A 24606-nucleotide genomic window follows, 5' to 3' on the forward strand; every position below is an offset into this window, starting at 1 on the left:
TCTTCTCCCAAGATCATTGTCTCACTGAATGTTACAGTGAAAAACACCATTTGTCAGAAGTGGGATTCGAACCCACGCCTCCAGAGGAGACTGCGACCTGAACGCAGCGCCTTAGACCGCTCGGCCATCCTGACTGAAAAAGACAATTCTACAGTACATTTTGCCTGAAAAATAAAACTCAGAAATGTTCATTAATTAACTGACCCATTAATGAACAGCCCCCTCGCACTTCCCCGGGTTGTTTTACCTCATTCCACAGGTAAAGCAAACTGGAATATCCCCTACTTTGATTCAAAAGAAGAACTCTTTAAGAGGGTGCTGTGGCTTAGTTGGTTAAAGCGCCTGTCTAGTAAACAGGAGATCATGGGTTCAAATCCCAGCAGTGCCTTATTGTAGCACAGATATGCGCTCTCTTTGGCCTACTTGAATAAGTCATAAAGGTTCCAGATACCCTAAGGAGTTAATTGAAACCAAAAAGTTGTCAAGCCTCGGTATTGCAACAATGTTTGCAAAAGCTTCTTGCGACACAATATAGTGTCCACTTTGGCACTAAAGAGTTAAGCAATTTAACATTTTCGATAATGGATGCTTAGTCTTGTGAACGTGTTTCCTTCTGAATAAGGATGGAAAGGACAAGGACCCTACTGACCCAAAGCTTTTACAATTAGCAGAGGATGGTTTCGATCCATCGACCTCTGGGTTATGGGCCCAGCACGCTTCCGCTGCGCCACTCTGCTCACCTCTTTGAATCCAACGCTGTCAAAAATGTGGATGACGGATTGTTTGAACATTTGGAACCTGGGAGAACCGACATTTAAGCAGCTTACATGTTGGATTTTGGAACCAGGATAGCTAACAGGTGTGTTTTAACCATGTGCTGTACGTGTCATTTTAGTGTGTTAGCAACTGAAAAAAACTGTAATCATTGAAAAAGATGACTTTTTTTCACAATATTAACAATATTATGTTACTGTTCCAAACCCAGGTTATTTGTGTTGTGTTGCTTTACTCGATATGACTATTTTTCGACTGTTGCCGGGCAGAATAGAGGTGAAAAAAAATGAACTGGTTTGGGCTAAATAAAAACAAAGTCCGCATATACTTGTTTTTCTCGGTCTATTTAGAGTCACCTTGTAGATCCTTGTAGGTTTTTCTGTGTCTTTTTTTTGTAGTAACCAAGTCAGCAGCAGCATTTAGCATTTAGCATTTAACCAATACAGCTCTTGCAACACTGGATTTGGTCATGGGCTGTCTTGTAACAATATGCTTACATTTCTTTCCCAAGATCATGTCTCACTGAATGTTACAGTGAAAAACACCATTTGTCAGAAGTGGGATTCGAACCCACGCCTCCAGAGGAGACTGCGACCTGAACGCAGCGCCTTAGACCGCTCGGCCATCCTGACTGAAAAAGACAATTCTACAGTACATTTTGCCTGAAAAATAAAACTCAGAAATGTTCATTAATTAACTGACCCATTAATGAACAGCCCCTCGCACTTCCCCGGGTTGTTTTACCTCATTCCACAGGTAAAGCAAACTGGAATATCCCCTACTTTGATTCAAAAGAAGAACTATTTAAGAGGGTGCTGTGGCTTAGTTTGTTAAAGTGCCTGTCTAGTAAACAGGAGATCCTGGGTTCAAATCCCAGCAGTGCCTTATTGTAGCACAGATATGCTCTCTCTTTGGCCTACTTGAATAAGTCATAAAGGTTCCAGATACCCTAAGGAGTTAATTGAAACCAAAAAGTTGTCAAGCCTCGGTATTGCAACAATGTTTGCAAAAGCTTCTTGCGACACAATATAGTGTCCACTTTGGCACTAAAGAGTTAAGCAATTTAACATTTTCGATAATGGATGCTTAGTCTTGTGAACGTGTTTCCTTCTGAATAAGGATGGAAAGGACAAGGACCCTACTGACCCAAAGCTTTTACAATTAGCAGAGGATGGTTTCGATCCATCGACCTCTGGGTTATGGGCCCAGCACGCTTCCGCTGCGCCACTCTGCTCACCTCTTTGAATCCAACGCTGTCAAAAATGTGGATGACGGATTGTTTGAACATTTGGAACCTGGGAGAACCGACATTTCAGCAGCTTACATGTTGGATTTTGGAACCAGGATAGCTAACAGGTGTGTTTTAACCATGTGCTGTACGTGTCATTTTAGTGTGTTAGCAACTGAAAAAAACTGTAATCATTGAAAAAGATGACTTTTTTTCACAATATTAACAATATTATGTTACTGTTCCAAACCCAGGTTATTTGTATTTTGTGTTGCTTTACTCGATATGACTATTTTTCGACTGTTGCCGGGCAGAATAGAGGTGAAAAAAAATGAACTGGTTTGGGCTAAATAAAAACAAAGTCCGCATATACTTGTTTTTCTCGGTCTATTTAGAGTCACCTTGTCGATCCTTGTAGGTTTTTCTGTGTCTTTTTTTTGTAGTAACCAAGTCAGCAGCAGCATTTAGCATTTAACCAATACAGCTCTTGCAACACTGGATTTGGTCATGGGCTGTCTTGTAACAATATGCTTACATTTCTTTCCCAAGATCATGTCTCACTGAATGTTACAGTGAAAAACACCATTTGTCAGAAGTGGGATTCGAACCCACGCCTCCAGAGGAGACTGCGACCTGAACGCAGCGCCTTAGACCGCTCGGCCATCCTGACTGAAAAAGACAATTCTACAGTACATTTTGCCTGAAAAATAAAACTCAGAAATGTTCATTAATTAACTGACCCATTAATGAACAGCCCCTCGCACTTCCCCGGGTTGTTTTACCTCATTCCACAGGTAAAGCAAACTGGAATATCCCCTACTTTGATTCAAAAGAAGAACTATTTAAGAGGGTGCTGTGGCTTAGTTGGTTAAAGTGCCTGTCTAGTAAACAGGAGATCCTGGGTTCAAATCCCAGCAGTGCCTTATTGTAGCACAGATATGCTCTCTCTTTGGCCTACTTGAATAAGTCATAAAGGTTCCAGATACCCTAAGGAGTTAATTGAAACCAAAAAGTTGTCAAGCCTCGGTATTGCAACAATGTTTGCAAAAGCTTCTTGCGACACAATATAGTGTCCACTTTGGCACTAAAGAGTTAAGCAATTTAACATTTTCGATAATGGATGCTTAGTCTTGTGAACGTGTTTCCTTCTGAATAAGGATGGAAAGGACAAGGACCCTACTGACCCAAAGCTTTTACAATTAGCAGAGGATGGTTTCGATCCATCGACCTCTGGGTTATGGGCCCAGCACACTTCCGCTGCGCCACTCTGCTCACCTCTTTGAATCCAACGCTGTCAAAAATGTGGATGACGGATTGTTTGAACATTTGGAACCTGGGAGAACCGACATTTCAGCAGCTTACATGTTGGATTTTGGAACCAGGATAGCTAACAGGTGTGTTTTAACCATGTGCTGTACGTGTCATTTTAGTGTGTTAGCAACTGAAAACAACTGTAATCATTGTAAAAGATGACTTTTTTTCACAATATTAACAATATTATGTTACTGTTCCAAACCCAGGTTATTTGTATTTTGTGTTGCTTTACTCGATATGACTATTTTTCGACTGTTGCCGGGCAGAATAGAGGTGAAAAAAAATGAACTGGTTTGGGCTAAATAAAAACAAAGTCCGCATGTACTTGTTTTTCTCGGTCTATTTAGAGTCACCTTGTCGATCCTTGTAGGTTTTTCTGTGTCTTTTTTTTGTAGTAACCAAGTCAGCAGCAGCATTAGCATTTAGCATTTAACCAATACAGCTCTTGCAACACTGGATTTGGTCATGGGCTGTCTTGTAACAATATGCTTACATTTCTTTCCCAAGATCATGTCTCACTGAATGTTACAGTGAAAAACACCATTTGTCAGAAGTGGGATTCGAACCCACGCCTCCAGAGGAGACTGCGACCTGAACGCAGCGCCTTAGACCGCTCGGCCATCCTGACTGAAAAAGACAATTCTACAGTACATTTTGCCTGAAAAATAAAACTCAGAAATGTTCATTAATTAACTGACCCATTAATGAACAGCCCCTCGCACTTCCCCGGGTTGTTTTACCTCATTCCACAGGTAAAGCAAACTGGAATATCCCCTACTTTGATTCAAAAGAAGAACTCTTTAAGAGGGTGCTGTGGCTTAGTTGGTTAAAGTGCCTGTCTAGTAAACAGGAGATCCTGGGTTCAAATCCCAGCAGTGCCTTATTGTAGCACAGACATGCTCTCTCTTTGGCCTACTTGAATAAGTCATAAAGGTTCCAGATACCCAAAGGAGTTAATTGAAACCAAAAAGTTGTCAAGCCTCGGTATTGCAACAATGTTTGCAAAAGCTTCTTGCGACACAATTTCGTGTCCACTTTGGCACTAAAGAGTTAAGCAATTTAACATTTTCGATAATGGATGCTTAGTCTTGTGAACGTGTTTCCTTCTGAATAAGGATGGAAAGGACAAGGACCCTACTGACCCAAAGCTTTTACAATTAGCAGAGGATGGTTTCGATCCATCGACCTCTGGGTTATGGGCCCAGCACGCTTCCGCTGCGCCACTCTGCTCACCTCTTTAAATTCAACGCTGTCAAAAATGTGGATGACGGATTGTTTGAACATTTGGAACCTGGGAGAACCGACATTTCAGCAGCTTACATGTTGGATTTTGGAACCAGGATAGCTAACAGGTGTGTTTTAACCATGTGCTGTACGTGTCATTTTAGTGTGTTAGCAACTGAAAAAAACTGTAATCATTGTAAAAGATGACTTTTTTTCACAATATTAACAATATTATGTTACTGTTCCAAACCCAGGTTATTTGTGTTGTGTTGCTTTACTCGATATGACTATTTTTCGACTGTTGCCGGGCAGAATAGAGGTGAAAAAAAATGAACTGGTTTGGGCTAAATAAAAACAAAGTCCGCATATACTTGTTTTTCTCGGTCTATTTAGAGTCACCTTGTAGATCCTTGTAGGTTTTTCTGTGTCTTTTTTTTGTAGTAACCAAGTCAGCAGCAGCATTTAGCATTTAACCAATACAGCTCTTGCAACACTGGATTTGGTCATGGGCTGTCTTGTAACAATATGCTTACATTTCTTTCCCAAGATCATGTCTCACTGAATGTTACAGTGAAAAACACCATTTGTCAGAAGTGGGATTCGAACCCACGCCTCCAGAGGAGACTGCGACCTGAACGCAGCGCCTTAGACCGCTCGGCCATCCTGACTGAAAAAGACAATGCTACAGTACATTTTGCCTGAAAAATAAAACTCAGAAATGTTCATTAATTAACTGACCCATTAATGAACAGCCCCTCGCACTTCCCCGGGTTGTTTTACCTCATTCCACAGGTAAAGCAAACTGGAATATCCCCTACTTTGATTCAAAAGAAGAACTCTTTAAGAGGGTGCTGTGGCTTAGTTGGTTAAAGTGCCTGTCTAGTAAACAGGAGATCCTGGGTTCAAATCCCAGCAGTGCCTTATTGTAGCACAGATATGCTCTCTCTTTGGCCTACTTGAATAAGTCATAAAGGTTCCAGATACCCAAAGGAGTTAATTGAAACCAAAAAGTTGTCAAGCCTCGGTATTGCAACAATGTTTGCAAAAGCTTCTTGCGACACAATATAGTGTCCACTTTGGCACTAAAGAGTTAAGCAATTTAACATTTTCGATAATGGATGCTTAGTCTTGTGAACGTGTTTCCTTCTGAATAAGGATGGAAAGGACAAGGACCCTACTGACCCAAAGCTTTTACAATTAGCAGAGGATGGTTTCGATCCATCGACCTCTGGGTTATGGGCCCAGCACGCTTCCGCTGCGCCACTCTGCTCACCTCTTTAAATTCAACGCTGTCAAAAATGTGGATGACGGATTGTTTGAACATTTGGAACCTGGGAGAACCGACATTTCAGCAGCTTACATGTTGGATTTTGGAACCAGGATAGCTAACAGGTGTGTTTTAACCATGTGCTGTACGTGTCATTTTAGTGTGTTAGCAACTGAAAACAACTGTAATCATTGTAAAAGATGACTTTTTTTCACAATATTAACAATATTATGTTACTGTTCCAAACCCAGGTTATTTGTATTTTGTGTTGCTTTACTCGATATGACTATTTTTCGACTGTTGCCGGGCAGAATAGAGGTGAAAAAAAATGAACTGGTTTGGGCTAAATAAAAACAAAGTCCGCATATACTTGTTTTTCTCGGTCTATTTAGAGTCACCTTGTAGATCCTTGTAGGTTTTTCTGTGTCTTTTTTTTGTAGTAACCAAGTCAGCAGCAGCATTTAGCATTTAACCAATACAGCTCTTGCAACACTGGATTTGGTCATGGGCTGTCTTGTAACAATATGCTTACATTTCTTTCCCAAGATCATGTCTCACTGAATGTTACAGTGAAAAACACCATTTGTCAGAAGTGGGATTCGAACCCACGCCTCCAGAGGAGACTGCGACCTGAACGCAGCGCCTTAGACCGCTCGGCCATCCTGACTGAAAAAGACAATTCTACAGTACATTTTGCCTGAAAAATAAAACTCAGAAATGTTCATTAATGAACTGACCCATTAATGAACAGCCCCTCGCACTTCCCCGGGTTGTTTTACCTCCTTCCACAGGTAAAGCAAACTGGAATATCCCCTACTTTGATTCAAAAGAAGAACTCTTTAAGAGGGTGCTGTGGCTTAGTTGGTTAAAGTGCCTGTCTAGTAAACAGGAGATCCTGGGTTCAAATCCCAGCAGTGCCTTATTGTAGCACAGATATGCTCTCTCTTTGGCCTACTTGAATAAGTCATAAAGGTTCCAGATACCCAAAGGAGTTAATTGAAACCAAAAAGTTGTCAAGCCTCGGTATTGCAACAATGTTTGCAAAAGCTTCTTGCGACACAATATAGTGTCCACTTTGGCACTAAAGAGTTAAGCAATTTAACATTTTCGATAATGGATGCTTAGTCTTGTGAACGTGTTTCCTTCTGAATAAGGATGGAAAGGACAAGGACCCTACTGACCCAAAGCTTTTACAATTAGCAGAGGATGGTTTCGATCCATCGACCTCTGGGTTATGGGCCCAGCACACTTCCGCTGCGCCACTCTGCTCACCTCTTTGAATCCAACGCTGTCAAAAATGTGGATGACGGATTGTTTGAACATTTGGAACCTGGGAGAACCGACATTTCAGCAGCTTACATGTTGGATTTTGGAACCAGGATAGCTAACAGGTGTGTTTTAACCATGTGCTGTACGTATCATTTTAGTGTGTTAGCAACTGAAAAAAACTGTAATCATTGAAAAAGATGACTTTTTTTCACAATATTAACAATATTATGTTACTGTTCCAAACCCAGGTTATTTGTATTTTGTGTTGCTTTACTCGATATGACTATTTTTCGACTGTTGCCGGGCAGAATAGAGGTGAAAAAAAATGAACTGGTTTGGGCTAAATAAAAACAAAGTCCGCATATACTTGTTTTTCTCGGTCTATTTAGAGTCACCTTGTAGATCCTTGTAGGTTTTTCTGTGTCTTTTTTTTGTAGTAACCAAGTCAGCAGCAGCATTTAGCATTTAACCAATACAGCTCTTGCAACACTGGATTTGGTCATGGGCTGTCTTGTAACAATATGCTTACATTTCTTTCCCAAGATCATGTCTCACTGAATGTTACAGTGAAAAACACCATTTGTCAGAAGTGGGATTCGAACCCACGCCTCCAGAGGAGACTGCGACCTGAACGCAGCGCCTTAGACCGCTCGGCCATCCTGACTGAAAAAGACAATGCTACAGTACATTTTGCCTGAAAAATAAAACTCAGAAATGTTCATTAATTAACTGACCCATTAATGAACAGCCCCTCGCACTTCCCCGGGTTGTTTTACCTCCTTCCACAGGTAAAGCAAACTGGAATATCCCCTACTTTGATTCAAAAGAAGAACTCTTTAAGAGGGTGCTGTGGCTTAGTTGGTTAAAGTGCCTGTCTAGTAAACAGGAGATCCTGGGTTCAAATCCCAGCAGTGCCTTATTGTAGCACAGATATGCTCTCTCTTTGGCCTACTTGAATAAGTCATAAAGGTTCCAGATACCCAAAGGAGTTAATTGAAACCAAAAAGTTGTCAAGCCTCGGTATTGCAACAATGTTTGCAAAAGCTTCTTGCGACACAATATAGTGTCCACTTTGGCACTAAAGAGTTAAGCAATTTAACATTTTCGATAATGGATGCTTAGTCTTGTGAACGTGTTTCCTTCTGAATAAGGATGGAAAGGACAAGGACCTTACTGACCCAAAGCTTTTACAATTAGCAGAGGATGGTTTCGATCCATCGACCTCTGGGTTATGGGCCCAGCACGCTTCCGCTGCGCCACTCTGCTCACCTCTTTGAATCCAACGCTGTCAAAAATGTGGATGACGGATTGTTTGAACATTTGGAACCTGGGAGAACCGACATTTCAGCAGCTTACATGTTGGATTTTGGAACCAGGATAGCTAACAGGTGTGTTTTAACCATGTGCTGTACGTGTCATTTTAGTGTGTTAGCAACTGAAAAAAACTGTAATCATTGAAAAAGATGACTTTTTTTCACAATATTAACAATATTATGTTACTGTTCCAAACCCAGGTTATTTGTATTTTGTGTTGCTTTACTCGATATGACTATTTTTCGACTGTTGCCGGGCAGAATAGAGGTGAAAAAAAATGAACTGGTTTGGGCTAAATAAAAACAAAGTCCGCATATACTTGTTTTTCTCGGTCTATTTAGAGTCACCTTGTAGATCCTCGTAGGTTTTTCTGTGTCTTTTTTTTGTAGTAACCAAGTCAGCAACAGCATTTAGCATTTAACCAATACAGCTCTTGCAACACTGGATTTGGTCATGGGCTGTCTTGTAACAATATGCTTACATTTCTTTCCCAAGATCATGTCTCACTGAATGTTACAGTGAAAAACACCATTTGTCAGAAGTGGGATTCGAACCCACGCCTCCAGAGGAGACTGCGACCTGAACGCAGCGCCTTAGACCGCTCGGCCATCCTGACTGAAAAAGACAATGCTACAGTACATTTTGCCTGAAAAATAAAACTCAGAAATGTTCATTAATTAACTGACCCATTAATGAACAGCCCCTCGCACTTCCCCGGGTTGTTTTACCTCATTCCACAGGTAAAGCAAACTGGAATATCCCCTACTTTGATTCAAAAGAAGAACTCTTTAAGAGGGTGCTGTAGCTTAGTTGGTTAAAGTGCCTGTCTAGTAAACAGGAGATCCTGGGTTCAAATCCCAGCAGTGCCTTATTGTAGCACAGACATGCTCTCTCTTTGGCCTACTTGAATAAGTCATAAAGGTTCCAGATACCCAAAGGAGTTAATTGAAACCAAAAAGTTGTCAAGCCTCGGTATTGCAACAATGTTTGCAAAAGCTTCTTGCGACACAATATAGTGTCCACTTTGGCACTAAAGAGTTAAGCAATTTAACATTTTCGATAATGGATGCTTAGTCTTGTGAACGTGTTTCCTTCTGAATAAGGATGGAAAGGACAAGGACCCTACTGACCCAAAGCTTTTACAATTAGCAGAGGATGGTTTCGATCCATCGACCTCTGGGTTATGGGCCCAGCACGCTTCCGCTGCGCCACTCTGCTCACCTCTTTGAATCCAACGCTGTCAAAAATGTGGATGACGGATTGTTTGAACATTTGGAACCTGGGAGAACCGACATTTCAGCAGCTTACATGTTGGATTTTGGAACCAGGATAGCTAACAGGTGTGTTTTAACCATGTGCTGTACGTGTCATTTTAGTGTGTTAGCAACTGAAAACAACTGTAATCATTGTAAAAGATGACTTTTTTTCACAATATTAACAATATTATGTTACTGTTCCAAACCCAGGTTATTTGTATTTTGTGTTGCTTTACTCGATATGACTATTTTTCGACTGTTGCCGGGCAGAATAGAGGTGAAAAAAAATGAACTGGTTTGGGCTAAATAAAAACAAAGTCCGCATATACTTGTTTTTCTCGTTCTATTTAGAGTCACCTTGTAGATCCTTGTAGGTTTTTCTGTGTCTTTTTTTTGTAGTAACCAAGTCAGCAGCAGCATTAGCATTTAGCATTTAACCAATACAGCTCTTGCAACACTGGATTTGGTCATGGGCTGTCTTGTAACAATATGCTTACATTTCTTTCCCAAGATCATGTCTCACTGAATGTTACAGTGAAAAACACCATTTGTCAGAAGTGGGATTCGAACCCACGCCTCCAGAGGAGACTGCGACCTGAACGCAGCGCCTTAGACCGCTCGGCCATCCTGACTGAAAAAGACAATTCTACAGTACATTTTGCCTGAAAAATAAAACTCAGAAATGTTCATTAATTAACTGACCCATTAATGAACAGCCCCTCGCACTTCCCCGGGTTGTTTTACCTCATTCCACAGGTAAAGCAAACTGGAATATCCCCTACTTTGATTCAAAAGAAGAACTCTTTAAGAGGGTGCTGTGGCTTAGTTGGTTAAAGTGCCTGTCTAGTAAACAGGAGATCCTGGGTTCAAATCCCAGCAGTGCCTTATTGTAGCACAGATATGCTCTCTCTTTGGCCTACTTGAATAAGTCATAAAGGTTCCAGATACCCTAAGGAGTTAATTGAAACCAAAAAGTTGTCAAGCCTCGGTATTGCAACAATGTTTGCAAAAGCTTCTTGCGACACAATATAGTGTCCACTTTGGCACTAAAGAGTTAAGCAATTTAACATTTTCGATAATGGATGCTTAGTCTTGTGAACGTGTTTCCTTCTGAATAAGGATGGAAAGGACAAGGACCCTACTGACCCAAAGCTTTTACAATTAGCAGAGGATGGTTTCGATCCATCGACCTCTGGGTTATGGGCCCAGCACGCTTCCGCTGCGCCACTCTGCTCACCTCTTTGAATTCAACGCTGTCAAAAATGTGGATGACGGATTGTTTGAACATTTGGAACCTGGGAGAACCGACATTTAAGCAGCTTACATGTTGGATTTTGGAACCAGGATAGCTAACAGGTGTGTTTTAACCATGTGCTGTACGTGTCATTTTAGTGTGTTAGCAACTGAAAACAACTGTAATCATTGTAAAAGATGACTTTTTTTCACAATATTAACAATATTATGTTACTGTTCCAAACCCAGGTTATTTGTGTTGTGTTGCTTTACTCGATATGACTATTTTTCGACTGTTGCCGGGCAGAATAGAGGTGAAAAAAAATGAACTGGTTTGGGCTAAATAAAAACAAAGTCCGCATATACTTGTTTTTCTCGGTCTATTTAGAGTCACCTTGTAGATCCTTGTAGGTTTTTCTGTGTCTTTTTTTTGTAGTAACCAAGTCAGCAGCAGCATTTAGCATTTAGCATTTAACCAATACAGCTCTTGCAACACTGGATTTGGTCATGGGCTGTCTTGTAACAATATGCTTACATTTCTTTCCCAAGATCATGTCTCACTGAATGTTACAGTGAAAAACACCATTTGTCAGAAGTGGGATTCGAACCCACGCCTCCAGAGGAGACTGCGACCTGAACGCAGCGCCTTAGACCGCTCGGCCATCCTGACTGAAAAAGGCAATTCTCCAGTACATTTTGCCTGAAAAATAAAACTCAGAAATGTTCATTAATTAACTGACCCATTAATGAACAGCCCCTCGCACTTCCCCGGGTTGTTTTACCTCCTTCCACAGGTAAAGCAAACTGGAATATCCCCTACTTTGATTCAAAAGAAGAACTATTTAAGAGGGTGCTGTGGCTTAGTTGGTTAAAGTGCCTGTCTAGTAAACAGGAGATCCTGGGTTCAAATCCCAGCAGTGCCTTATTGTAGCACAGATATGCTCTCTCTTTGGCCTACTTGAATAAGTCATAAAGGTTCCAGATACCCAAAGGAGTTAATTGAAACCAAAAAGTTGTCAAGCCTCGGTATTGCAACAATGTTTGCAAAAGCTTCTTGCGACACAATTTCGTGTCCACTTTGGCACTAAAGAGTTAAGCAATTTAACATTTTCGATAATGGATGCTTAGTCTTGTGAACGTGTTTCCTTCTGAATAAGGATGGAAAGGACAAGGACCCTACTGACCCAAAGCTTTTACAATTAGCAGAGGATGGTTTCGATCCATCGACCTCTGGGTTATGGGCCCAGCACGCTTCCGCTGCGCCACTCTGCTCACCTCTTTGAATCCAACGCTGTCAAAAATGTGGATGACGGATTGTTTGAACATTTGGAACCTGGGAGAACCGACATTTCAGCAGCTTACATGTTGGATTTTGGAACCAGGATAGCTAACAGGTGTGTTTTAACCATGTGCTGTACGTGTCATTTTAGTGTGTTAGCAACTGAAAACAACTGTAATCATTGTAAAAGATGACTTTTTTTCACAATATTAACAATATTATGTTACTGTTCCAAACCCAGGTTATTTGTATTTTGTGTTGCTTTACTCGATATGACTATTTTTCGACTGTTGCCGGGCAGAATAGAGGTGAAAAAAAATGAACTGGTTTGGGCTAAATAAAAACAAAGTCCGCATATACTTGTTTTTCTCGGTCTATTTAGAGTCACCTTGTAGATCCTTGTAGGTTTTTCTGTGTCTTTTTTTTGTAGTAACCAAGTCAGCAGCAGCATTTAGCATTTAGCATTTAACCAATACAGCTCTTGCAACACTGGATTTGGTCATGGGCTGTCTTGTAACAATATGCTTACATTTCTTTCCCAAGATCATGTCTCACTGAATGTTACAGTGAAAAACACCATTTGTCAGAAGTGGGATTCGAACCCACGCCTCCAGAGGAGACTGCGACCTGAACGCAGCGCCTTAGACCGCTCGGCCATCCTGACTGAAAAAGACAATTCTACAGTACATTTTGCCTGAAAAATAAAACTCAGAAATGTTCATTAATTAACTGACCCATTAATGAACAGCCCCTCGCACTTCCCCGGGTTGTTTTACCTCCTTCCACAGGTAAAGCAAACTGGAATATCCCCTACTTTGATTCAAAAGAAGAACTATTTAAGAGGGTGCTGTGGCTTAGTTGGTTAAAGTGCCTGTCTAGTAAACAGGAGATCCTGGGTTCAAATCCCAGCAGTGCCTTATTGTAGCACAGACATGCTCTCTCTTTGGCCTACTTGAATAAGTCATAAAGGTTCCAGATACCCAAAGGAGTTAATTGAAACCAAAAAGTTGTCAAGCCTCGGTATTGCAACAATGTTTGCAAAAGCTTCTTGCGACACAATATAGTGTCCACTTTGGCACTAAAGAGTTAAGCAATTTAACATTTTCGATAATGGATGCTTAGTCTTGTGAACGTGTTTCCTTCTGAATAAGGATGGAAAGGACAAGGACCCTACTGACCCAAAGCTTTTACAATTAGCAGAGGATGGTTTCGATCCATCGACCTCTGGGTTATGGGCCCAGCACGCTTCCGCTGCGCCATTCTGCTCACCTCTTTGAATCCAACGCTGTCAAAAATGTGGATGACGGATTGTTTGAACATTTGGAACCTGGGAGAACCGACATTTCAGCAGCTTACATGTTGGATTTTGGAACCAGGATAGCTAACAGGTGTGTTTTAACCATGTGCTGTACGTGTCATTTTAGTGTGTTAGCAACTGAAAAAAAACTGTAATCATTGAAAAAGATGACTTTTTTTCACAATATTAACAATATTATGTTACTGTTCCAAACCCAGGTTACTTGTGTTGTGTTGCTTTACTCGATATGACTATTTTTCGACTGTTGCCGGGCAGAATAGAGGTGAAAAAAAATGAACTGGTTTGGGCTAAATAAAAACTAAGTCCGCATATACTTGTTTTTCTCCGTCTATTTAGAGTCACCTTGTAGATCCTTGTAGGTTTTTCTGTGTCTTTTTTTTGTAGTAACCAGGTCAGCAGCAGCATTTAGCATTTAGCATTTAACCAATACAGCTCTTGCAACACTGGATTTGGTCATGGGCTGTCTTGTAACAATATGCTTACATTTCTTTCCCAAGATCATGTCTCACTGAATGTTACAGTGAAAAACACCATTTGTCAGAAGTGGGATTCGAACCCACGCCTCCAGAGGAGGCTGCGACCTGAACGCAGCGCCTATGCCGCGTTTCCACTACACAGCCTCGCTCGGCCCCGCTCGGCCTCCTTTGGCCGCGCCCGGCCTCGTTAGGACCAGCTCACTTTGTGGCGCGTTTCCATTACAGTTTAGGAACCGGGTCAGTATCTATAGTAACAGTGTAGGCGGAGCGACGCTGCTTAAAACTGCCGTGACGTCATCTTCAATGCGACACAACAATGGAGATGTGAAAGCAATCGTTTGCTTGTTTTTTGCTGTGTGGTTTATTATCACAAGAAATAGACAAGAGTTGTTTCGAAAGAGGCGACGTATAGCAAGACGAGGTATAGAAGAAGCTGACGCGAGAGTTCGGGCAGTCCTCCTACGCCGCAGAGACTACAGGACGACTCGAATCACTACTAACTACAATGCTACTTGGTAAGCTAACGTTCGCTAACTAGCAATGTGTTTAGGCTCACTCTCCCTATACGACCAAAGTATTTCAAGTATTTAATTAATTGTAGCTACCACTTTTACGTATTAAAATATGTATGCTTTTGTTTGTGTATTTCAGAAGTTACCGACCGAGCTTCCGAGTGGTGGAATGTGATTGTTCCATCTTTCACACACTCAGTGGGTGGAGAACTTCAGGATGCCTGAGGAAAACCTACGTGTAATACCTAAATATTCATTGTATTGTATTGAACATAAATACATCTTTTCTTTTTCACATACATGTGTTTGTCAAATTATTTAAACCAAAAAAATGTTATCAGAATTGACTATTTAGTAAATATTTGAATTTCAAGCACCAGTACTGCCCCCATAATAATAATCTAATAAATTAAGCAAATATCAAAGCAAACTATAAACATAAATACAAAAGTGTAAAACACAACATCACTTTTTGTTGTACGTTGAAATGTTCGTTAAAACATGATGAAAAATGTCATTGCCCCTAAGCTAATTATGTATTCAAAAAGTTCAGCCAAATGCATTGTGGTTGTGGATGCTCGTAGTGACGGCAGCTGTTGAAACACTAACAGAACAGGTAGGTTTCCTAATAAAAGCCTTCAATGTTAGTTTAATCAATTTATACTCAAATGTGTGTCATAATATCCCCAACCATTTACTACGAGCAACCCCGAACGCATTGGACTGAAAGTCACTATTTAACACCTCCTCAAACCGAAACTTTTTGCTAACATTTAGCTGTTTGCTAACAGTTAGCAAGCTAACGTTTTCATCCACTGTAAACCACGAGGCGCGGAGGGTTGTGTGCTTCCTCCGTGCTCTCCTCGCTGCCGCTGAATTAAGAGACCCGCTGCTAAAGTTTAACACTCTCCTTCACCCAGGTTTCAACCTCTTTATACGGTTTCAACGAGCGTGAGGCCACACACACGGGACGGAGCAGAGCAGAGACAGGTAATGTTAAATTGAATATAACGATGTCAGTTATAAACAGGCTCGGTAGTGAACGCTTGTCCATTTGTTGTCCATTAATTCATCATTTACCATACTAACATTTCCCCAATGGATGTTTAAGAATGTATTAAGCAGTAGCTTACATTACATTTTAAATATAGGATTTGTTCAGCTTTAGTCTGAAGGGGATAAACCACACTGTAAACCACGAGGCGCGGAGGGTTGTGTGTGTTTGTGTTCCCTTCCTCGCTGCTGAATTACGAGAGCCGCTGCTAACGTTTAACACTCTTCTTCACCCAGGTTTCAACCTCTGTATACGGGTTCAACGAGCGCGAGGCCACACACACACACACATGGGGCAGAGCAGAGAAAGGTAATGTTAAAGTGAATATAATGATGTACGAGGGAACGAGGGATGCAAACTTGTCACCTTTCGGCGAAATTCGCCGTTTTGAATCCAAAATAGGTAGTTTGTGTTGTTCATGTAGATCTGCAATACAAATATTTTTGGGGTATGGGGGGGGGGGGGGAGTAATCTGCGGCTGCGAGCATGGTGTTATTTTTGTATATATTATAATGGGCACGAGCTGTGTGCTCGAGTCTTCCTGCCTGTCGGCCGAACTCTGCTGCTCCCCGATGAGGGTCTAACTTCAGCAGCTTGAGTAAAAGTAGAAGTACCAGAGTGTAGGAATACTCTGTTACAGTAAAAGTCCTGCATTCAAAATGTTCCTCAAGTGAAAGTAGAAAAGTATTATCATCAAAATATAGTTAAAGTAGCGACAGTAAAAGTAGTCATTGTGCAGATTGGTCCATTTCAGAATAATATATATGATATGTTTTATAATGATTGATCATTAAAGTGTTCTCAAAGCTGGTAAAGGTGCAGCTAGTTTGAATGACTTTGTATACTGCAGGGTAGCTTGTGGATTTACTCCAGGTGGAACTAAAGTCTGATTTAACACTTGATTATATTTCACATCATTCATCCACATCTGTGAAGTAACTAAAGGCATTCAATACATGTAGTGGAGTAGAAGTACACAGTAGCAAAACATTTACATACTTAAGTAAAGTACAAGTATCTCAAAATTGTAAGTATAGTACTTGTTGAGTTTATGGACTTAGTTAACTGACTGCTACACAATTAAAGTAAATGCTTTTATATATTTCTATTAGATGTGACTCTTTGGCGTTTCTGTTATTAACTGCTTTAGTTGTTCTGACTGCTAAAATCATCTGTTATTCCTCATTTTAAAGCCGATATTCGGGGGGCTCGGATCCTTGTCACCTTTTTCATACCTGATGAGTTTGCATCCCTGGTTATAAACAGGCTCGGTAGTGAACGCTTGTCCATTTCTTGTCCATGAATTCATTTACCATACTAACAATATCTCAATGGATGTTTAAGAAGTTATTAGGCAGTAGCTTACATTACATTTTAAATATAGGATTTGTTCAGCTTTAGTCTGAAGGAGACAAACCTCTCTCTCTCTCTCTCTCTCTCTCTCTCTCTCTCTCTCTCTCTCTCTCTCTCTCTCTTTCTCTCTCTCTCTCTCTCTTTCTGAAAGAAAGAAATAATCTATCATACTCGATAAATAATAAACTAAATGTATTAACTGTGAATATTTTTTATTTATCCAACATTAAAAGACCCAAGCCAGCCAAAGTCAACTTTCTACCCAACCTTCCCCAAGGAGAGGATCCCTCAAGTCTTGAGCACTTCAGGCAGACAATTGTTGAGGAAGACTGAGATGGACCTACCCCTCATTAAAAAGATGATGCAGACCACATTTGCACTGCGGCGACAGACCATAGTGAGGACGTGCCCGCCAGTGAACGAGCTCATGGACCTCTGGCCTGCTCTCAAAATGGAGTCTGAGGTAATATGGATTAGCTCTCTTTTTCCTGTTTTCTTCTTTATTGATAACATATGGCACATTCTGTGACTCTTATAGTGGCTATTTGCTGTATATAGGAGTGTAATAGATCTTCAAAGTTCCAGCTCCTTCCCTGTGGTGTAATGTAATGCAAGGAAAAGAACAGTCCAGCTGAAGTTCTCGTTCTTGCCACAGGGAAGGAACTGACTGGTCAAACTTGGAGGATCTATTACATTTGTAAGGAGGATACCACTTTAACCTAGTTTGATTTATTTTGAACTGACTAATTGACATTGCTGTATTGTCCTACTGCTCTGTTTTTTAAATAGGTGTATGCAGAGTTCCAACGGATTACCAACCAGAATCTGCCGAACACGTTCTACGCTGCTTTTGACCGCCATCTTCCTCGACTGATGGTCATATTTAGACAGAAGGCGTCCAAAACTGGGAAGACAGCTGAGGCTTTGGCTGAAATTTTCAAAATCCACGCTGAACAGGTAAAGAGATTATTTTACAATTCAAAGGTTGAACATCTAACGTTGATAGTCGACAGATTAAAAAAATATCTTTTGAATTTTACAATTAGCCCACTTTGTTTTTGCTATTGGTCTGATTGCATTAAAGATGTGAACAGGTTATCTGTGGATATATGTTCTGATTGGATTGTTGGATTGACAGGTTTGTTCAGTAAACTTCACAGTCAACAGTTTGTACGCTTATATTTTTATCGTTATAGGAATTACATGACATCAACACCAGGCGTACCACCGTTATCCATGCCCTTCCTGTGTATCTGCAAGAGGACACCTCTGGATTTTTCCGAACCTGCACAGTGAGTCTCCTTAATTAATTAACAGTACCACTCTATATTAAGTGAAGAGTTCATTAAAATACAAATATTTGTTGGCACTTATCCTGGTTCTGTCTATCCATCCATATAGTTTGTGTGATTTGCAGAGGTTTTGGTCTGTTTTCCTTCACCCAAATACAAATGAACTGAATCTGTTTTTTAGTTTGAAGCGATACTGAAGTTAAGTAAAACATTTATTGGATATGTTTTATCTCCTGGCACTTGGGTTCACTGGTCGCTCGTCTGATTATCACCTGTTTTTCACCTTTAAATGTGTAGTCTGTTGACAAAACAACTCTCTAAAACATAGTTCTAACTAAAATATGAACAACTTAGAAAACATATCTCCAAGAGTTGCAGTCAAAAGATATTGCCACACAGAAAATCAAGATTTGCCTGTGGCGCAGTGGATAGAGCATTGGTGTTCGGATCAAGGGAGCACAGGTTCAAACCCCACTGCAGTCAGCATGTCGTTGTGTCCCTGGGCAAGACACTTCACCCCAAATTGCTCCTGTGGGGATTGCCCACAGTATTGAGTATGTAAGTCGCTTTGGATAAAAGCGTCTAACAAGTAACATGTAATGTAATGTAATGCAGCTTTAGTATCTGGTTCCGGCCATTTGTTTAAGAAATTAAAACAGTCTAATCCCTTAAGCCAGTGGTTCTCAACCTGTACCACTGGTGGTACGCGGAGGAATCTGACATATAACAAGTAACATGTAATGTAATGTAATGTAATGCATGACCAACACCCAGTTTGTGATTATTATCTCTCTTTCATTAATTTAGGAAGAGTCCGAACCAGAGCTTGGAGGTGTTGCAGTGGCCCTCCTTACTGTCATCAGTGACAATGGCACAAGTCAAGTGCAATATCAGCCTGTGACCATCTCTGTCGTCATCGAAAATGACATTGTGGTCAGCCTCCCCAGACTTGCAGATGCATTCCTGGTAATGTTTGGACTAATTTATGCACTACACCTCAGCTATCCCAAAGGACTGACAAACACTTTCGAGTTCACTCAGAAGATTTTACTTGGTCTGGAAGATCGTAAATTGTCGCCCAAGTTGCAGACCCTCAAGAATGACTTGATGATGCATGTGTAGAAATCCATCTGAAAAACAGGTGTGGAGTGCGGCATTTTAAGGCATTTTCCCTCTACTTCAAAGTGATTTCCTTCTAAAAAAAAAAATGCCTTAAAAAAGTTGCTATTTCTGATAAACCGGCATTAATAATGTGAATGTGTGTTTATGCGTTTGTTTGTTGTTGTTGCTGCACTTTAACTCATCCAGGTGAAGATTTGATACTTGTTAATGTAATTCATTTACATTTTAGAGTTTTACAGTTAAAGGGTTCAGACTGTCATTGTGATTTGAAGTTGTTGCCCTGTTGCCATGTTGCCCTATTCAGGTTTTAACCAAAATGTGCCAGAAGTACAATTGCCTTTGCATTTTTTTTATTTTTTTTTATGATTACTTATTTTACTGTCTTGTAAATGTTAACAGGACAGCATGTTAAATAGGAGGGCTAGAAAATAAGACATTTACTAAAGCTGTTCAAGTTAGTCGCACTCGATTTAATTTAGGCAATCAGTTGCCTCAATGTTTTTAAGTTTTAAGTTATGTGATTTTGAGTTGACTAAGTCAATGTGTTTGGTTTGGTTGAAATAATAAATATTGAGGTCTGTTAACCCAAAAAAAAAGACTTTGAGTACTTTTTTTTAAAGTTCTGGTAACTTAATCCATTAGTAGAGGTGCATTCAAATGTTTAAGTCACGGTACCTGAACATATTAAAGTTGAATTAATAATAAATATTGAGTTCTGTTTACCCAAAAAAGACTGTTTGAGTACTTGTTTTTTTAAGTTCTGGTAACTTAATCCATTAGTAGAGGTGAATTCAAATGTTTAAGTCACAGTACCTGAATATATTTGAGTTGACTTAATAAGCCATTTTTAATTTGACTGTAATCAATAGGTACATATAGCATTTAATCCAATCATTTAAGTTCTTGAAAATTGTAAATTTTGAGTTCATTAACTTAAAATACTTAAGGCAATCAGTTGCCCTAATTTTTTTGAGTTAAGTTTACTTATTGGGGCTTACAGTGTAATTGTAAAAGGTTTGGGTCAGTAGGGTCCTTGTCCTTTCCATCCTTATTCAGAAGGAAACAAGTTTACAAGACAAAGCATCCATTATCGAAAATGTTAAATTGCTTAACTCTTTAGTGCCAAAGTGGACACTATATTGTGTCGCAAGAAGCTTTTGCAAACATTGTTGCAATACCGAGGCTTGACAACTTTTTGGTTTCAATTAACTCCTTTGGGTATCTGGAACCTTTATGACTTATTCAAGTAGGCCAAAGAGAGAGCATATCTGTGCTACAATAAGGCACTGCTGGGATTTGAACCCAGGATCTCCTGTTTACTAGACAGGCGCTTTAACCAACTAAGCCACAGCACCCTTTTAAATAGTTCTTCTTTTGAATCAAAGTAGGGGATATTCCAGTTTGCTTTACCTGTGGAAGGAGGTAAAACAACCCGGGGAAGTGCGAGGGGCTGTTCATTAATGGGTCAGTTAATTAATGAACATTTCTGAGTTTTATTTTTCAGGCAAAATGTACTGTAGAATTGTCTTTTTCAGTCAGGATGGCCGAGGCGCTGCGTTCAGGTCGCAGTCTCCTCTGGAGGCGTTGGTTCGAATCCCACTTCTGACAAATGGTGTTTTTCACTGTAACATTCAGTGAGACATGATCTTGGGAAAGAAATGTAAGCATATTGTTACAAGACAGCCCATGACCAAATCCAGTGTTGCAAGAGCTGTATTGGTTAAATGCTAAATGCTAAATGCTGCTGCTGACTTGGTTACTACAAAAAAAAGACACAGAAAAACCTACAAGGATCGACAAGGTGACTCTAAATAGGCCGAGAAAAACAAGTACATGCGGACTTTGTTTTTATTTAGCCCAAACCAGTTCATTTTTTTTCACCTCTATTCTGCCCGGCAACAGTCGAAAAATAGTCATATCGAGTAAAGCAACACAAAATACAAATAACCTGGGTTTGGAACAGTAACATAATATTGTTAATATTGTGAAAAAAAGTCATCTTTTTCAATGATTACAGTTTTTTTCAGTTGCTAACACACTAAAATGACACGTACAGCACATGGTTAAAACACACCTGTTAGCTATCCTGGTTCCAAAATCCAACATGTAAGCTGCTTAAATGTCGGTTCTCCCAGGTTCCAAATGTTCAAACAATCCGTCATCCACATTTTTGACAGCGTTGGATTCAAAGAGGTGAGCAGAGTGGCGCAGCGGAAGCGTGCTGGGCCCATAACCCAGAGGTCGATGGATCGAAACCATCCTCTGCTAATTGTAAAAGCTTTGGGTCAGTAGGGTCCTTCACAGTGTTTACAAACATTGACCATACCGTTCACCAGTCCCCACCCCACTCTTTGTTTAAAACGAATTGGCCATCGGAATGTGTGTGTCCCAACCCCCCCCTGTGATATCTCTTCACAGGGGGGAGAGAGTTAGACGCTCGTGAATTGTCAACGGGGGGGGGGCCTCTCTGCACGGAGGAGCCGCGGAGAAGTGAATCACAGTGATCTGCTATTTTAAAGTAAATTCAACACATATCGACCCTAAATATAGCATATATTAAGAACGAGAAAGTGTTAACATCGTTTTTTGTAAACATATGACCAATGTGCGAGGGTGATGACATCAGAGCATCGTCCTATGGGCTTAGCCCCGGACAGGTACAACAGGTATTCACTCAGAGGGGGGTAGTTACCCATTTACATGTCAAAAAGCAACATACAGTAGGCGGGTGGGGGATGGTGAACGTTTACATTTCTCTACAGCAGTGGTTCCCAAACTTTTTGTGCCCAAGGCACACCAAAGGACAAGTAAAAATCTCAAGGCACACCTATTGTGCGAAATAGCCCTTATAACACGTGTTATCACTCATATCATGTAAAATATCTGTAAATGTGCATAATTATTTACTAATGCCAAATAAAATGTATAGATAGAACAATCAGTGGTTCAAGTTAGTATATTCCTCAGTGTAACATATCCACTAGTTGCAAAGCTTAAACATTTTTATATATTTTTTTATTTTAAGGGAAAGGATGTTTTCACTACTCAGTTTGTCAACTATGTTACGGACAAACTTGATGTCATTACAATCATTTGATTAAGTCCTGCACTTCAAGTAAAATCAAATTTGAAAGGCTCTTGAGTCTATTCTACCATATATCCAAAGATTTTTTAAAGTTTAAAAAATAATTGTATTAAAGTTTTGTTTTTTCATGTGATATGTTCAGCACTGTCATTAAGTTTAGGGATATTTTGTATTATAAAACTACCATACAGGTCATTTTGATAGTTTTAAGAGATGTCATGTAAAACTCCAACCTGTGTAGATATACATTATACTATAAAGGATATCAGAAGCACTATTTTAGATATTTTAAATTTGAAAAAATGAGGTGCAACATAGTTGACAATGAAAGTCAAACATTTGACGCAAATAACATAGTTGACTGGACACATTATTAACCATCAGCACTATGTTAATTTCAAGGCAGAAGTGCAAAATTCCATTGATAATGATGTGTAATGACGTCTACATGTCGTACAAATTGTCAACTAGGTTACCTGTCAACTAAGTTACTACAGTTATTACAGTACTGGGTAACTCAGTTGACAGGTAACCTAGTTGACAATTTCCCTATTTTGACCCATCATTTCAATGGTAGGCCTTGCCTGGATGACCACATGTCATTTTCTTGAACAGGTTAACATCACATTTGCACATATAATTGAATTAAAATCATTAAACAATTGTAAACCATAACAATGTACGTAACATTGTTGATTGTCAATGAGTATATTAATTGACCATGTGCTATTATACATAAAATATTGTAAAAATGTAGAGGACAATCACCACAGTGTGTTCAAAATGTCTGCCAAAGAGGAACATGGCATCATGTGATGCTGGTGACATGGTATTGGGACAAACCATTTTTGAGTTAAAGGGGGAAGTTCTGTTAGTAACATAGTTGACAGAACTTTTGCGGACATTCATATATTAAGATATTTAAATTATTTAAAGGGGGAAATCAATTAAAAATATGTTATTATTCTTTAGTATTTAGACTTTTGAAATAAATGAATCATTTTTTAAATTTACTTTAATGGTTTTTATTCATTATTTTGAATCCAAGACACCCTCAACTGAAAAACGGACATAGCAAAAACTGACAATTTAAGAACATCATGACACATTTCAAGCTAAATAAAGCATAGGATGCACATAATGTTTGTGTGATATTATAACATGCTTTCCAATAATAGGCAAAATATGATATTTTTGAAGAAAATAGTTAGAATAATTATAATTATCATCAATGGACATCAATGGACATGGAATGTACCCTAAATTGTAGAATCACTCAGCAGTTACATACACCAAACCTTCCAGTTATATTCCTATCAATATTATGAAGGCTTTTACAGAAGGGTTTGGTCATATATAATTCATAGCCTGAATTATATAACATTTTATACCTAAAAACATGGTGAAAATTGATATTTTAGGGCTGTTGACAGTATTTTCTGATTTATGGAGTGATACAAAGAGATATCCAAAATCCCTTCTGTAAAAGCCTTAGATACTAATATGACTACAAAATGAAACAATAATTTTGATCCTGGCTTTATCCAAAGTTCAGATTTCGGTTCCTGAAATGTGTTAAAATATGCGCATATTTCATGAGGTAATGGTTCATTTGGATATTTAAACATGCTATTTCAGAAAACTTGTAATACAAAAAACAATTGCCTTATTGTAAGTAATTAACTGGAGAAATATTTAGCTGATATCTTTAAGTTAAAAATACCCTATTCACCTGGGGTGTCTCGCCTTAATTAGATGTTTGATAAGTGCAGATCACATAGTAAAACACGTACACAGATACATTATTTTGTATTTTTATTAAATTCGACAATGTCAATTTCACTTTCCACTATGTCCACCGTTGTTTTTCACAACCAATGGCAGAACTTTATTGAGGCCTGTAATTAGTCAACTACAGGTCTCTTGAGTCAGTCTTTTTCTTCCAAAAAGCTTGTGACAAGATGTTATTGCTCTTGGGGCATTAAAAACAAGATTTTAACTTTAGTTTTTTATATAATATCTGCATTTTCTATTGTGAAAAACTAAGTCTTAGTTATTTAATATATAGCGCCATCTCCTGGTTAAACCCTGAAATTGGAGAATAGTGGGAGGGCCTAACATTCCTGAATACTGGTCTTTGGCAGGCAACTGGCTGGCAACTGGCTGGCAGTCGGCAGGAAGCTGTATGCTGGGGTCCAAAATAAGAGGCTCCATCTGTAGGTTCCGGCAACTCAAT

The 24606-nt window shown here is 39.6% G+C and overlaps 1 protein-coding gene and 26 non-coding genes across 28 annotated transcripts; 12 read left to right on the top strand and 15 right to left on the bottom strand.

Moving 5' to 3' along the window:
- Window positions 1–51: 51 nt before the first annotated feature.
- Window positions 52–134, bottom strand: trnal-cag. The gene has a single exon. It is a non-coding gene; the product is annotated as a tRNA-Leu (tRNA).
- A 180-nt stretch (window positions 135–314) lies between these two features.
- trnat-agu lies at window positions 315–388 on the top strand. Its single transcript has one exon. It is a non-coding gene; the product is annotated as a tRNA-Thr (tRNA).
- A 277-nt stretch (window positions 389–665) lies between these two features.
- Window positions 666–737, bottom strand: trnam-cau. The gene has a single exon. It is a non-coding gene; the product is annotated as a tRNA-Met (tRNA).
- Window positions 738–1323: 586 nt separating this feature from the next.
- On the bottom strand, window positions 1324–1406 carry trnal-cag. The gene has a single exon. It is a non-coding gene; the product is annotated as a tRNA-Leu (tRNA).
- A 179-nt stretch (window positions 1407–1585) lies between these two features.
- On the top strand, window positions 1586–1659 carry trnat-agu. Its single transcript has one exon. It is a non-coding gene; the product is annotated as a tRNA-Thr (tRNA).
- A 277-nt stretch (window positions 1660–1936) lies between these two features.
- trnam-cau lies at window positions 1937–2008 on the bottom strand. Its single transcript has one exon. It is a non-coding gene; the product is annotated as a tRNA-Met (tRNA).
- Window positions 2009–2589: 581 nt separating this feature from the next.
- Window positions 2590–2672, bottom strand: trnal-cag. The gene has a single exon. It is a non-coding gene; the product is annotated as a tRNA-Leu (tRNA).
- A 179-nt stretch (window positions 2673–2851) lies between these two features.
- Window positions 2852–2925, top strand: trnat-agu. Its single transcript has one exon. It is a non-coding gene; the product is annotated as a tRNA-Thr (tRNA).
- A 936-nt stretch (window positions 2926–3861) lies between these two features.
- trnal-cag lies at window positions 3862–3944 on the bottom strand. Its single transcript has one exon. It is a non-coding gene; the product is annotated as a tRNA-Leu (tRNA).
- Window positions 3945–4123: 179 nt separating this feature from the next.
- On the top strand, window positions 4124–4197 carry trnat-agu. Its single transcript has one exon. It is a non-coding gene; the product is annotated as a tRNA-Thr (tRNA).
- Window positions 4198–4474: 277 nt separating this feature from the next.
- Window positions 4475–4546, bottom strand: trnam-cau. Its single transcript has one exon. It is a non-coding gene; the product is annotated as a tRNA-Met (tRNA).
- Window positions 4547–5125: 579 nt separating this feature from the next.
- Window positions 5126–5208, bottom strand: trnal-cag. Its single transcript has one exon. It is a non-coding gene; the product is annotated as a tRNA-Leu (tRNA).
- A 179-nt stretch (window positions 5209–5387) lies between these two features.
- On the top strand, window positions 5388–5461 carry trnat-agu. Its single transcript has one exon. It is a non-coding gene; the product is annotated as a tRNA-Thr (tRNA).
- Window positions 5462–6391: 930 nt separating this feature from the next.
- Window positions 6392–6474, bottom strand: trnal-cag. Its single transcript has one exon. It is a non-coding gene; the product is annotated as a tRNA-Leu (tRNA).
- Window positions 6475–6653: 179 nt separating this feature from the next.
- Window positions 6654–6727, top strand: trnat-agu. The gene has a single exon. It is a non-coding gene; the product is annotated as a tRNA-Thr (tRNA).
- A 930-nt stretch (window positions 6728–7657) lies between these two features.
- Window positions 7658–7740, bottom strand: trnal-cag. Its single transcript has one exon. It is a non-coding gene; the product is annotated as a tRNA-Leu (tRNA).
- Window positions 7741–7919: 179 nt separating this feature from the next.
- Window positions 7920–7993, top strand: trnat-agu. The gene has a single exon. It is a non-coding gene; the product is annotated as a tRNA-Thr (tRNA).
- Window positions 7994–8923: 930 nt separating this feature from the next.
- Window positions 8924–9006, bottom strand: trnal-cag. The gene has a single exon. It is a non-coding gene; the product is annotated as a tRNA-Leu (tRNA).
- Window positions 9007–9185: 179 nt separating this feature from the next.
- Window positions 9186–9259, top strand: trnat-agu. Its single transcript has one exon. It is a non-coding gene; the product is annotated as a tRNA-Thr (tRNA).
- A 936-nt stretch (window positions 9260–10195) lies between these two features.
- Window positions 10196–10278, bottom strand: trnal-cag. The gene has a single exon. It is a non-coding gene; the product is annotated as a tRNA-Leu (tRNA).
- Window positions 10279–10457: 179 nt separating this feature from the next.
- trnat-agu lies at window positions 10458–10531 on the top strand. Its single transcript has one exon. It is a non-coding gene; the product is annotated as a tRNA-Thr (tRNA).
- Window positions 10532–11466: 935 nt separating this feature from the next.
- Window positions 11467–11549, bottom strand: trnal-cag. Its single transcript has one exon. It is a non-coding gene; the product is annotated as a tRNA-Leu (tRNA).
- Window positions 11550–11728: 179 nt separating this feature from the next.
- Window positions 11729–11802, top strand: trnat-agu. The gene has a single exon. It is a non-coding gene; the product is annotated as a tRNA-Thr (tRNA).
- A 937-nt stretch (window positions 11803–12739) lies between these two features.
- trnal-cag lies at window positions 12740–12822 on the bottom strand. Its single transcript has one exon. It is a non-coding gene; the product is annotated as a tRNA-Leu (tRNA).
- A 179-nt stretch (window positions 12823–13001) lies between these two features.
- On the top strand, window positions 13002–13075 carry trnat-agu. Its single transcript has one exon. It is a non-coding gene; the product is annotated as a tRNA-Thr (tRNA).
- A 1931-nt stretch (window positions 13076–15006) lies between these two features.
- LOC117482705 lies at window positions 15007–19945 on the top strand. Of its 2 annotated transcripts, XM_034130916.1 has the most exons (7): window positions 15007–15080; window positions 15385–15454; window positions 15755–15827; window positions 17105–17334; window positions 17661–17828; window positions 18068–18163; window positions 18971–19945. In XM_034130916.1, exons 4-7 carry the CDS (start codon window positions 17206–17208, stop codon window positions 19283–19285), a joined length of 708 nt encoding a protein of 235 aa, XP_033986807.1. In that variant the 5' UTR covers window positions 15007–15080; window positions 15385–15454; window positions 15755–15827; window positions 17105–17205; the 3' UTR covers window positions 19286–19945. The 2 variants fall into 2 exon arrangements, with proteins under 2 accessions (XP_033986807.1, XP_033986808.1); XM_034130917.1 differs by lacking the exon at window positions 15007–15080 and having other exon boundaries at window positions 15335–15454.
- A 621-nt stretch (window positions 19946–20566) lies between these two features.
- trnat-agu lies at window positions 20567–20640 on the bottom strand. Its single transcript has one exon. It is a non-coding gene; the product is annotated as a tRNA-Thr (tRNA).
- Window positions 20641–24606: the final 3966 nt, after the last annotated feature.

This window comes from Trematomus bernacchii, unplaced genomic scaffold (assembly GCF_902827165.1).
Source record: "Trematomus bernacchii unplaced genomic scaffold, fTreBer1.1, whole genome shotgun sequence".
Classification (NCBI taxonomy): Eukaryota; Metazoa; Chordata; class Actinopteri; order Perciformes; family Nototheniidae; genus Trematomus; species Trematomus bernacchii.